Genomic DNA, 13282 nt, shown 5'->3' with positions numbered 1-13282 from the left:
CAAGGCTTAGGTAACTGCGTCTTATTTTCGGATAAAGCCCTTTGGGTAAGTAAATAAACAAAACCATGGTTAGTAGGGTGAGACTAATGTAAGCCATACACGCTACGGTCTACTGGAGAGGTCACCTGTACAAATTTAATAGTGCAGGTCATCGAAAGTAGGTACGAACTACAAACTGGACAGGTGTTTTCCCACATACTTTCCGATTTATCTGCGTAAGAATGTCTTCGAAGATAGACCTCTTGCTAGAAGATAATCTGCAACACATACACGACAATCTTTAAAAGTTACTGCAATGTAGAATTTTTTAAGATTCAAGTGCTTGCAGGGCTGCTCTACTGAATAACTTTGCATTGCGTTAGGTACGTTGTGTGCAGCGAACTGCGCATGTAAGGATGACGTTTGTTTTGTAAGTTTTCCGCCCATTGGGATAGCGAGATGTCCAGTCAGGTCGCTGAGCTTCTTGTTCTGTTCCCTGTATGCTTTGATTGCCCAATTATGGCTTAACTTTGTATGAAGATTTTTAAAGGGGGCAAGTCTAAAATGACTTTTAGTGCTGCCCTGGGACGTGGCCGTGTCGCGTCTGTAGTCTTGGACACCGTAAAAAATTATAAATGGGATCCTAGCGTAAAGCAAGAATAGCCAAAGTTAGAGGAAGTTTTAAAAATCCTTTCTAGGCATGATCTCAATCTTTACCTGCTGGTTTGGATGGAAGATGGCACCATGTTATGTCTTTCCTATGCTCTTATATGGCACAGAGGCATGGTTGCTTATAGAAAATCTTCGTTTGGAAGCGATTGAAATGTGGGTTCATCGCCGTATTTTAAAGATGAGTTGAGTCTATAGAGTTACAAATACCGAGGTTCTAAGCGCATGAACAAAACTAAATAGACAACACTATAAGGCAACGTAATTTAAAATACTGCAAGGCTAAATAATGGATAGGAGAAGTATAGGTTGATGCTCAACATCGGGGTTAAAAAAATATTCGTTAATGGTTCGAGAAATCAACAGCTTTTCCGCGCAATAGTAAATCAAGCAAGGATAGTCAACATAATAGCTAACAAGGGAGTCAATAGTTGATAAAGGTCACGGCCCGCGAAGAAGAAAAAGTAATTTGGATGGCTAGCCTTCGGCCGCATCCATACGTCAAGAACCTTTAGGATACGCCTCGTAGCACTGTCTTGGAAGCCTTTCGTAACTGTTTCTTGTAGCTATACTAATGAATGTTTTAATTTATTTTTATAACTAATATAGTGTGATATCAAACATATATATTCATTATTACAACCGAAAGTAGCACAAAAATTAACGGTATTCTTTTTTAAACTCCGAAAAAATGCAAAACCAATCGATTTAATATGGGTGCAAATAAAATGAATACTTGCGGGGAAAATACATCGTTTGACGTGAAATGCGACAACTGAAAGTAATATAATCCTCGCTTCATTTATATTTGAGTTTATTTGTCATTTAATAAACAAATTTTGTAGATTCAAAATAGAAATTATGCATATTAAGTTTTGTGGATAAACTATTAAATTATATAATTCGAATTTTTACGATATGTTCAAACATTTATTTCATTCTCAGCCCACGTTCCTGGACTACCACAATAATTGAATGTTCAATTTCTTGGCAATAGAAAAGATATTAAATTTTTTTTAAAGGGAATAAAGCTACATGACTGACAAATAAATATAAATAAACGTAATATAATATTTTTCTTCTTCTACCACGGTCGAAAGTACGTACTTTCGTTCCGAATACAAGGACGAAATTTACTTTTTGTGAATGCATCACATACACGGGCCAAAAGTAATATACTAGTTTCCTCCCTATATTATAAACAACGCATTCTCACACACTATGAGGGAAGTGTGTAAGAATTACCAAAACTTACCCTTGACGAAGGCTTGTCAACTTAGATAGGAACAGTTTATGCAAGCATTTTCCGGCTGAAATTGTGAAAACAAAAAAAATTATAACAATTGCTCTGATTTAATATTTTTCGAAACTTTTCCGTAGTACTGTAGGTGGCAAACCTTTACCACTGTTTCCCGCCTATTCACTTCGGATAAGTTGATTGGTTGATTTGTCCATAAACACACGTTGGCGGTAAAACAAAAATTAACATGAAACACGCTTTTAAAGTTAGTTATACCTAAAAGTGAAACATAAATTATAATTTAAAAAAAAATTAGTCCTAAATCTTTATATCACAATTTTGAATGAATTAAGTAAATTGGGAAATGGAGAATAAAGGAAAGGGAGAATCTATTTCTTGAGCTACCATAGAGACATGTACCGTATTGATATTGCAATCACCTACATAAGAGTCCCAGCGAGAAAAACTACCATCCATCTTATCGTAGAGAGCTATTTCGAGCTTATTCAGAAAATGGAAAAAGGAAGGAATAATAAAAAGGGAAATCTTGTTCAGTAAATAGTTTTCAATAATCGAAAAAATCATTCGGAAAATCCCCAGACTCAGATATATTGGTTAAAAAACACAAAATTTAAAAATTTTATAGAAAGCATCCCACACTTTTATAATGTTGACATTAATTTTCTTATCGGTAAATTTATTGATGCCACGAACTATTATTTTACACCCCAGTTTAACTATTGTTTTTTTAATTTTTTTAAATTATTTTATGTAAAGTTTCCCTCATAAAATCTAGCTTCTTAAGATACATTTTAATGTGGTAATTTGAACTAAAGAACTAGAAGAGAAAAATAAATAGTATAGGCAAGTAAAAACAACGTTGCCAGTTCGTCCGTAGTTTTGCCAGTTTAATTATTTTTCCCATAGAAAGAGTCCAATATTATTCTACGTTAACTAGACTCCTGAGCAAAAAAATCTGTAGCTTCCATTCTTCTTCTGATTGTAGCATCTCAAAGCCATTAGGTTTAGCTTTATAATAGTCGATGTTGTTATATAATTATTTTTTTTTTGTACAGAAAAAATATCAAATGAAAAGGAATCTTAAATAATGAAAAAGAGTTATAATTAAAAGTAAAGGAAATAGCAGCTTAAATTCGTAAAAAAATTTACAAGGTGGTAAACATTTTTACATTCAATTAATTCGAGTGGTGCCTGCCTTGTGGAGATGCCTGTGGATATTGAACTTCTGTAGTGTAGTGCCTTGGTAGCTGATTCCACAGGGTTGAACTTCTCCAAAGAAATGAGTCCCGATAAATTGAAGTTCTAGTTGAACTCGGTGTTCATGAGCCACATCTTCCTGTCGAGTAGTTCTTGCAAAAACTGCTCTAAACGAGATTGTGTTGAACAGGTCGAAAAAGCATTTGCCGTTGGTAGTATCGGGAAAACATAATCAGGTCCGCGAACTTGCTTCTATGCTCTAAGCTGCCCAAGTTTCTGGTCAACTCTGGATTGCCTATAAATCGATTTTCTCTCTTCTGTATTGAATAGAGTATCTTCAGGGTTTGCTGAGGAGCTGAGCTCTAAATGTGCAAGCAATATTCCAAAGATGAATGAATCTGGGACTTGCAGAGGATTAGACTCTTAGTATTAAAGTAGATTCCAACTGTTTGTGAAGCTGCTGGTTAAATCAGCTACGCAACTATATCAGGACATATTGCTTCCAGCCCACCCAACAAGCCAAATTGCGGTGATGGTGAGATTTTATGTCCAAACAGGACCAAATCCTGAGCCAGCCTTCTCCGTAAACATAACATCCTGAGTCTTTGCTCCAATTAAACTTAATTAGAATGCTTCGAACTCATTCCAGAATGTTTACAAGATTGCTATTGATGATGGTGATCTGTTGCCGCCTACGGATTTGGGTATTAATTTATTTGAAATTAACCTATTGATTTTTAGTGTTCCCTCCCCTGTCTCTAATAACAGCTTCCAAACGCTTTTCCATGGAGCATACAAGTTTCCTTACTCGATCCTTGTTTGATGCTATCCATATTTTCACTGAGCGCTGTTTTGAGGTCGAATGGTGGAGGATTTCTAGATCGAACTTACCTCTTAAGATCATCCCATCCCATAATAGGATTTAAATCCAGGATACGCGCTGGCCAATCCGTAACGATGATATCGACATCCTGTAAATACTACCCTGCGGAACTTGCAGTAGTGACGTAGGGAACGACGCGATCCCTTCAAATTTATTCTATATATTGGTTCTCTGTTAATCCCCCTGCTCCACCGCCAGTTTGAATAAAAACAACCCGTTTTTAGCTTATATTAAAATGCTCGCCCAAATCATCCAAAAACCATCCAAAAGTTTTCTTTTATGCAACAATGCAAGAATCGTGGACTTCTGTAGACTTGTTCTCATCTATCGCTACCATGCAGACACACTCTGCTTTCGTCTCAGAAGAAAAAAGAGCCTAATGGTTCGTTAGTCCAATTAACGTGATCTGTGGCAAATCGTAGGCGGGCTTGCCTGCTGAACTGGGGTTAATTTGGAGTCAGTAGCTGGCTTTTTTGGCGCATAGTTAGGTGCCATAAGTCTTCTTCAGACTTTTCAGCAACTCATACTCGCGTTTCTCTGAGCTCTATTTTGATCTATCTTAATTTTGGGTCTCTTTTAATATAAAATCAGTTCAAAATAACAGGGAAAAATATGACGTTTCGATCTATTTCAATGTTTATCAAAAGTCATAAATTTTAACGTTCAGATTTTGAATGATTGCATCTGCTCTCTCTTCCACCCCTGTTCATTAAAAAGTAAACACACCAGGAAACGTAGGGCGGATCATCATACAGATGCACCGAGTATCCTTGAGAGATTTATCGTCGGTTCGCCATTCACCCCACTCGATTTATCACTAGTCCGAGAAAATAGCGGTTATTTCAGAAAATTATATTTTCATTACTTTCCTCTCCCGCCAACATACATTCGTTGTCCGATGTTAGTCACGCAGACTCTGAAATTATAACACAGTGATTCCAGAAATAATTCAACCGTACGTTAGTGAAAAAAAAATTTCATTATAATTATCTACCAGTTAAAATATTTAGTTGTGCATTATCTCGGTTTTGATCAAAGATATCTCAAAAATAAATAATTTTTTCGGCAAAAAGTACTTTATCTTTTGACATATTTGTGATATTACTATCGAAATGTCGTTGTGGATTACTTACGTTAGAGCTGGATACAAGAACAGCTTGAAGAAAAAAAATAGAAAATCGTTGACGGTAAGGGTTGAAATTTATTTTTGTAGAAAATTAGAATTTATTTTTAACATGCTTTTATTGATTTCACTTTTATGTAGAATCACAATAAGATATAGCATAATTTTTATACAAACTCTAAACGTAGAAACAGAAAAAAAAATGATTACAAGATGTTAATTTCATAAATTTGTACTACAATTCTTGCCAGGATCACGAGAAAAGCATATAATGGAATATTAACACTCGAACTTTCTCCCAGTACGAGTTCTATTTGAGTTTTTACGATCAGATAAATTAAAAATTTTGCATTATTATCAAGGATCGATTTCGAAATTACACTAATTTCATAAATTCGGATCGTTATTCCTGTCAGAATCAGCAGGATAGCATGTAATGGAATATTTACACTCGATTCTCATATAAACGATTAGATAAATCTGAAATTTTGCTTTCTTATCATAAATCGATTACAATAAAATCGTACCACTATTCTTGTAAGGATCACCAATTATAATATACTAGTTCTATAAATTCGCACTACTATCTTTGGACTCGATTTTAAACTTTTAAACAAATAAATTCTAAATTTTATTTATTGAGGACCGACCACAATAGAATAATTTCATGTCATATAATTTATTAAAGGATCAGGAATAGAAGAACTAAAAGTTTCGGGAGAGTTTTAGAAAACCTAATGAAGGAGGAGGACAATTGACAATCTTCAGGTCTCTTAAAATGTCACCTAGTCAAACATATATTTACTAATTTCCAAAAAATATATAAGGATTGAATCCAGACTCTTAGATGGCTATTGCTACGCAATTATTGGTCCAAATAATATCATAATGTTTTGGAATTGTATAAAAACAAAACGTGATTAAAATTTTATGTACGTTATGATTGTAGTAGATTTTTTTCTCATAATAATTTCTATTTTCAATATATTCTCCATATAAGACTATACATTTAGTCCAGCGGTTCTCTAACCTCAAATTAAGCGTTTACGCTTACTATAACGTCTTCGTCTAACAAACATATTTCTCCTTCAAGTGAAACTTTGAGATTAGAAATAGGAAAAAGTCACCAGGGGCTAGATATGATAACTTCGGTGGGTGGTCAACCAGTTCTAAGTGCAATTCGTGAATTTTAGGCATAACCATCACCGAGTGTTAGAAGGTGCGGTTTCCTGATGGATCAACACATGCGCTCTTCTCGTGTACCGATAGTCTTGTCTATCTCTCTAACCTTAATCGTCTAGTACCATATCATACCATGTCAGTCAAATTGCTACAGTCACGTTCGAATTCTTCTGCCTAAAAATACAGTCGTAAAAGATGGTGCAGAGTCTCCGTAAACAACACAATCAAGTTGCATTGATGCAACTTTCAGAAGCATGACAAGTCTATACTTAATTTTTTTCATACTGAGAAAAATCTTCACAACGACTCACTTATAAGATTATCAAACCGAAACTAAGCGTCTAAACGGCTGAAATTTTAGTATTTTGCAACTTATATTGATAACTGCTGATATATACAGGCTGAAGTCGGAAAATTTTCAATAAACTCTCATAGAAACATCTTTTTATTTAGCAAAATGAACGTATACAGTTCTTAACTTCGAAAATAAATATGAAAACATACATTTTCATAAAAAATTTCTTGTGTTTTAGTTGATATAAGAATCCCAACATATCTCGCAAACCAAAACTAAAAAGGAGAAATGAAAATATATACTACTGGTCAAAATATTTTGCCCACCCCATTCATTATATTTCGAAATAATACATTTTGACTAGTTTCTCTTTCATAATATCAAGAGAAGGTCGAAACGGTGTCTTACAAACCAAAAATAATAATGTTCGTTATTTGTTTCCTCTATACCAGCGTATATTTATATTTAGTCGGCGAAGGCGACAAGTTCAAACTTGTAAATTCCGACTGATTTGTAGCTTAGTTCCAGTTTTCCCTGTGAGACGAAAGAATGTTCTGCGATTTATACTTTTTGAAATATTTTTGCGAAATTCGTTTTCGAATTGTTCCCATTATTGTAAATTTTAGAATTGATAAAACCTAGGAATTATCAGCTGAAACTTATGTCTTCATAGTCTAAGCAAAAGTAACCGTACCATCGCCGCCGAATTAAAAATACCGTGGACTATAACGTGAAAAACTATGCATCCACTTGCAACTTCGACGATAGAAAACGTTTAGGACGGCTTCAAAAAACCTCGATCGAGTGTATTCATCAGTAAACGTAATCGACGACTCACGGGCCCAGGGATCTAACTTGCGAGTACTTTTACGGTGGAAAGGAGATTGAAAGAAGTTGGCCTTTTTGGAAATCTCTTATAAGATATCAAAATAAAATTAGGAGGTTGTAGCGGGCTGAAGAACATAAAAATTGGACACTAAAACTAGCGCCCATACATTTAAAAATCTGTCCTCTTTGAGGATTTTGGATCTAAGACTGTACAACACGGCGGAGGCTCGGTGATGGTTTGAGGGTGTTTTGGAAGAGGAAATTGAGGAAATTTTGAAGAAATGAACATATAAAACATTTGAATAAAAGTAATTTGAAATGGAAAAATGTACTGACTTCCACCATACTGAGATGTTGTTGTACAAATTTGATAGGGAAGTCAAAATGCATAAATATTATTATTTTTTTGGATCACGCAACCTATAGGGTGGCACAAACTTTTGACCGGTAGTGTAAATATAGAAGCATTATACAACTTTGATCCCTTCTATTGGTAAGAATCGAATCGAAATTATTTTCCTCAGCTCATTATATTTTCTATATGTATATAAAAAAATAGTGCAAATAACTTTTGATGAATGGCTTAATCAAAAAAATAAAAACAAGTTCAATATTTTCAGTTTAAATTTAACCATTGTTTGAAATTGTAGGGCTTCTACATGGATCTATATAAAAAAATTAGGTTTGAAACATTAAAGTACTAAAATTTTCGTAGTAAAAAATTTGGACTAGGTTAACCTTCTTTAACAAAATTTTATAGTTTTATTTTCGAATATAGTTTACAAAATACGCCCACTATTCGTTGACGTATACATATTTATATTATTCTATTCATTTCAAACAATTTTGTTTTGAAAATAATGAATTCGGGAAATTTTAAAGTGTTCTCATTCATAAAAAGTCCATGTAATAATTTTTTTATTACATATACTCAATCAGGAACTTTGCCTTCCCAAAGAAAAACTTGAAAACAACGCTTATTATAAGATTTGTCTATGACATAAGCTATTTTCTGGGGAATTGGTTTACGTAGTTCACTTGAAATGAAGGCTTAATTGGTTAAAATAAATTATTCATCACTAATTAATATTTATAAACGAAAAAAAATCGATAGAAATATCAATATCTTCAAATTTTTCACTGTTGTACGAGGTGTGGCTATTAAATAACGAGACTTTAAGCAGTTGTGTGTAAAGAATATTATTATTAATGTCTCCGTAGCGTAGTGGCTAGAGTAGGTGGCATTTAAGCATGCCGAAAAGAAGAGTTAATAAGTTTAATCACTGCACAAGTGTACCAGTAATATCGACCATAATCTCTACTTCACCTGATAACCTCAATAATTACTTTGTGAATGTAGCCAAAAATTTATAAAATTCTATAATTCCTTCTCATGTTCCGCTTTCATATCTCCCTGATGCTAATGCTAACTTACACAGTTTCTTCTTTATTCCCGTAGTTTTAGCAGAGCTTCGCAGTACAATTAATGACATCAACAATAAATACTCATTCGGAACCGGTTCAAGTCATGCCTTACCAACAGATGTCAGCTTATTAGGGTTGATACAAGGATGTCTTCTTGCAAGGCAATAGAATGTGAAGTGCCCCAAGGCTCAGTATTAGACCCTATTTTGTTTCTTCTGTTCATAAACGACATCTCCTATCTAGAAATCAGTGGGAAAATATGTCTATTTGCAGACGAGACTAGTTTCTCTTAGAGAAATCCTTATCTCACCACACTTCATAGGACTATATCTAGTGACCTAATCACCATTAAATCTTGGTGAAATTCTAATCTTCTCTGTCTCAACGTTTCTAAAACCAAAGTTTTATCATATAAAAATACATTGCAGACGTTTTTATTAAATAACACCACCATTGAATCTGTAAAATTCTTAGGGCTTGTTGTGGACAATTCCTTGAAATGGAAGTTACATATTGCCGCCTTATCCAAAAAATTAAGTTCCTCCTGTTTTGCGCGCTGTGATCAGTAACCTTATTCGCCTCCTCAACAGTCTATTATGCCATTATTGAGTCGGTATTTCTTTCCCTTCTGGGTACGTGTGGTACGACTCAATTTGAGTGAATATTCAAACTATAAAAGAGAGCTGTTAGATATTTACTCGGACTAAACAGTTTACCTAATTCGTAAGCACGCTTCTCCAATTTCAGAAAGGACGTTGCACGGCTATCCACTTAGGAACGCGGAGCACGACCTCTACATACCCACTCCACGTTCAGAATTAGTTACAAGCTCAATATTTTGCAATGCAAAAAAATGCACAATCACTTGCCAATTGAAATCAAATCAATAACATCTTTTCCCGCATTTCGTAATAATTTGAGAGCATATTTACTGGAACGTGCCTTCTAGTCTGGAAACGACTTCTATTCTAATAATAATATTCATATCCGGGCAAGCTGCATACTGGTTTCATTTTTGCTATGAACTTCTATATTAATTATTACCTATTACTATTACCTATAATTTTGTTACTAATTGTGGTTTCCTTTTGTATATTGAAATTTTATTTTATTTATTTCTTTATTTAGTTATTTTTGTTTGTTTTTTTAGTTTTTATAAGCTTTTGTGTACAAATTGTAACAATTTTTTGACAATAAAGCATTTCTTTCTCTATTAGTATCGTTACTAATCGAATTCGTCTGTTGATTTGTTAATTTATTATAATCTTGATTAACATGTTCAAAATAATAATAAATATAAAATATATTTTATAAGGAATCGATAAAAGCGTTACAGTTTCTTCTAACGAAAAATTAAACTTACTTTATTACTATGGCGAAAAGAAACATATTTTACGCACAGTGTGTGAAGAAAATTACCATTAAACTTCAGTATTTTTATAAAATTTTCGCTTGTAAAAATATATTGTGTACAATTCGTGTGTAAAGGCTTTTTTCTACACGTGTGGTAACAATATAATCACTTTCGTCGAAAAAAGACTACAATTCACAACTATTATTTTGATATTATGTATATTTATTTATTATTACCTTCAGAATATACATCCGTTTCTTCAGGACGCGCCTCAATAGACTCAAATTTTTTTTCTTTGCATGCAAATTTGATTTTTTACACGTTATTTTTTATCCAATAAGTTTGAGTCATTCTCACAATTAGCTCAATAATCCGCCATTGAGTAAAGTTAAAAAATGATTTTAATGTATCCAAAAAATTGTTAAAGAATAAATAAATGTGATACTGCGGGCGTTTTAAATTTTATCTCACAGTATCGAACAGATTTTTTACTACTTTAATTTATGCATTTTCTTCCCCAAATAAATTGCGTCTTGTGGAAATAGATTCTTTTATAATATAGAAGGAAAGTAGCATTTAATGACTAGGTATATTTAATTTTTGGGTTATGTTGCAGTCACGTGGTGAATCGGAAAATGCAGAATCGCCGAGGCCTCTGTCAGAAACCAGCGAAATGAGCTTGGAAGTTGGTACTTTGAATAGAAAAAGGAAACCAATAAGTGATAAACAACGACCACTGACGAGGTATCTACCTATAAGAGGTTCAGATCTGGATTTACGACAACATATAGAATCCGCAGGTACGTAAATGAAATACGATTATTGTTATGGTACGTGATGAATCAAATAATGAGCATTCACATACAATTAAAATAAAAGGCTATGTTGCCATTTTAACGGTGGGGTGAATTTATATACACAGCGTTTCTTACTTACTCACTTAATCTGTTATATATAATTCTCGTGTCATAATGTTACAATACTCCTCCGAAACGACTTGACCGATGCTTTGGAATTTTATATGCATATTCGGTAGGTCTGAGAATCGGCTACTATCTGGTTTTCATTCTCCTAAGTGGTAAGGGTTGTCCACATCTAATATTTTTTTTTACCTTCTGCAATCAACCCTTATTTTTTATTTGTTAATAATTAACTTTTTGGTAAGGTTTTTATTTCTATTTTGTCATGATATGGAATAAAAAAAATTCATATTATTCTCAAGTTTTCATCCTTTTTTCCATCGCGATTTTTATCCGCAATACATGATGGTAATCGAATATTATAATTGTAGTACGATAAATTCTTATTCAGAGTTTATAATTTCAATTTTTTCTAATTATGTTTTTTCTCTCAATTTAATTTAATCGATCAGTTATCCCCGCCAGGTGTCACTTCTCAACCAGCAAACATCACGGAGTAGGGATGACAACGAAGCCGGTTTCCTGTCTTACTCGCTATACAGTTTTCGGCCATTTTTTTTTTCGTTTTATTTGTGTATCGATTGTAGCAGTGACTGTTATACGTATCATTTTGATTTTCCCTTGAAATCTCATGTTAATTTTTCTCTCGTAAATTTTCAGTACAATAATTATTTAGGCTGGAAGTCCAAAAAACGGGAACTCACCAATCGATTTTTAACACTCTATCACACTCTAGATGAAGTGGGTGAAAATAAGTTTTTATTTGAAATTATATATATGCAAGACGCAAAGACGCCAATTTGAGTCGTCGAACAATCAAATGTTAGAGTCGTGCAAGATATAAGAACACGAAGATCAGCCCAATAAAACAATGGATATGTGTGTGTGAGCGCGGCGCAGTTACGTGAATCGCAATCACAAAAGTCACGACATAAACGAAATCAATAGAGAGAGTTAGAACGAAGAGAAACGCGCAGATTCATAGTCGACAGACGTAGAAGAATTGACCAACAACGCCAACAAGTACTTCAAGCATTTGCATCAGATTAATTATTTCAACAAGCATTCCAGTATGAAACTGATGTTGAATATTATGCTCATACCAAAGTGGTCATCAGTACTATGGACAAGGAATACCCTAATTTTCGTGATCTCAAATTTAAGGATGATTCAGTCGCGATGTGTTGCTCATCAAGAGAAGTGCAACTAACGGAAACACCACCTGAATCATTATGCGGCTTTCCACTTTCAATTATAATTATATATATCACCTCACACACACGCCGATGGCAACGATGGTTAAATTGAACTAATTACATTTCGAATTGCTTCTTCATACACCGTATAGTCCAGATCTGTCCCGCAGTGACTATTGACTATTCGCAGATCTCAAAAAATAATGTTCGCCGGTCAGAAATTCAGCTCAAATGAAAAAGCAATTATAGAAACTGAAGCCTTTTTTGAGACAAAAGATAAATCCTTCTACAAGAACAGCATCGAGATAAATAAAATCGATTTTTGGCAAAAAAATGTGTTTTCTAGTTAGTCGCACGACTTAATGGTTCGTTTTTGTGGAAGGCAATGAATGAAATATTGCCTCCTCCAATATAACTTCGTTGGGCAGCCGCGAAATACTGGATATGGTTCCTCCAATCTTCATAGAGCTGATAAAACTCCAATAATGAAATAGCTCTCAGGATTTCAGTCGTTTAAATGTTTTTAAGTATGCCAAGAGATAATTATTCAATTTTGAGACGAACAAAAATTCAGTTAGACTCAAGTCGAAAGAATAACAAAGTTGAGGTGCCACAGGAACGTTTTATTTGTCAAAAATTCGTTTATATCTGTTTAAGCTACAATTCTTATTTTCGTCTCTCGAGCAATTGCTATGGGTCCGATTTGGTTAAAAATTAGCATACATGGCTTTTTTGGCGGCGGATTAATATTATTAGAGTTTGGTTGAAAACAAATGAATATTTCGAGGGGTCGCAGTGCAAAAAAAGTGGTTTTTGACCTTTGCTCACCTCTGCAGGTCAAAAGATAAGCGGCTGAAAAATGAAATTTCACATGTAGGTTCAATTAGTTGCGAGATGATTTCCTGTCTAAGGTCGAAACTTTCCATCTCCACCCCTTTCCATTTTATGGTCATTTTTGTTATATTTTCTT

The 13282-nt window shown here is 33.8% G+C and overlaps 1 protein-coding gene across 4 annotated transcripts in view; it reads left to right on the top strand.

The window, feature by feature from the left end:
* LOC130445032 (pleckstrin homology-like domain family B member 1) overlaps positions 1-13282 on the top strand; it is a 138943-nt gene that overhangs the window by 120422 nt on the left and 5239 nt on the right. For all 4 annotated transcript variants that reach the window (XM_056780503.1, XM_056780504.1, XM_056780507.1 and 1 more), the window contains one exon: positions 10813-10996. In XM_056780503.1, the coding sequence (XP_056636481.1) occupies positions 10813-10996 (184 nt within the window). The remainder of the gene's footprint in view (positions 1-10812; positions 10997-13282) is intronic.

Source organism: Diorhabda sublineata, chromosome 6, assembly GCF_026230105.1.
Source record: "Diorhabda sublineata isolate icDioSubl1.1 chromosome 6, icDioSubl1.1, whole genome shotgun sequence".
Classification (NCBI taxonomy): Eukaryota; Metazoa; Arthropoda; class Insecta; order Coleoptera; family Chrysomelidae; genus Diorhabda; species Diorhabda sublineata.
Note: the sequence above shows the minus strand (reverse complement) of the source record. Positions and strands in the feature narration are given on the sequence as shown.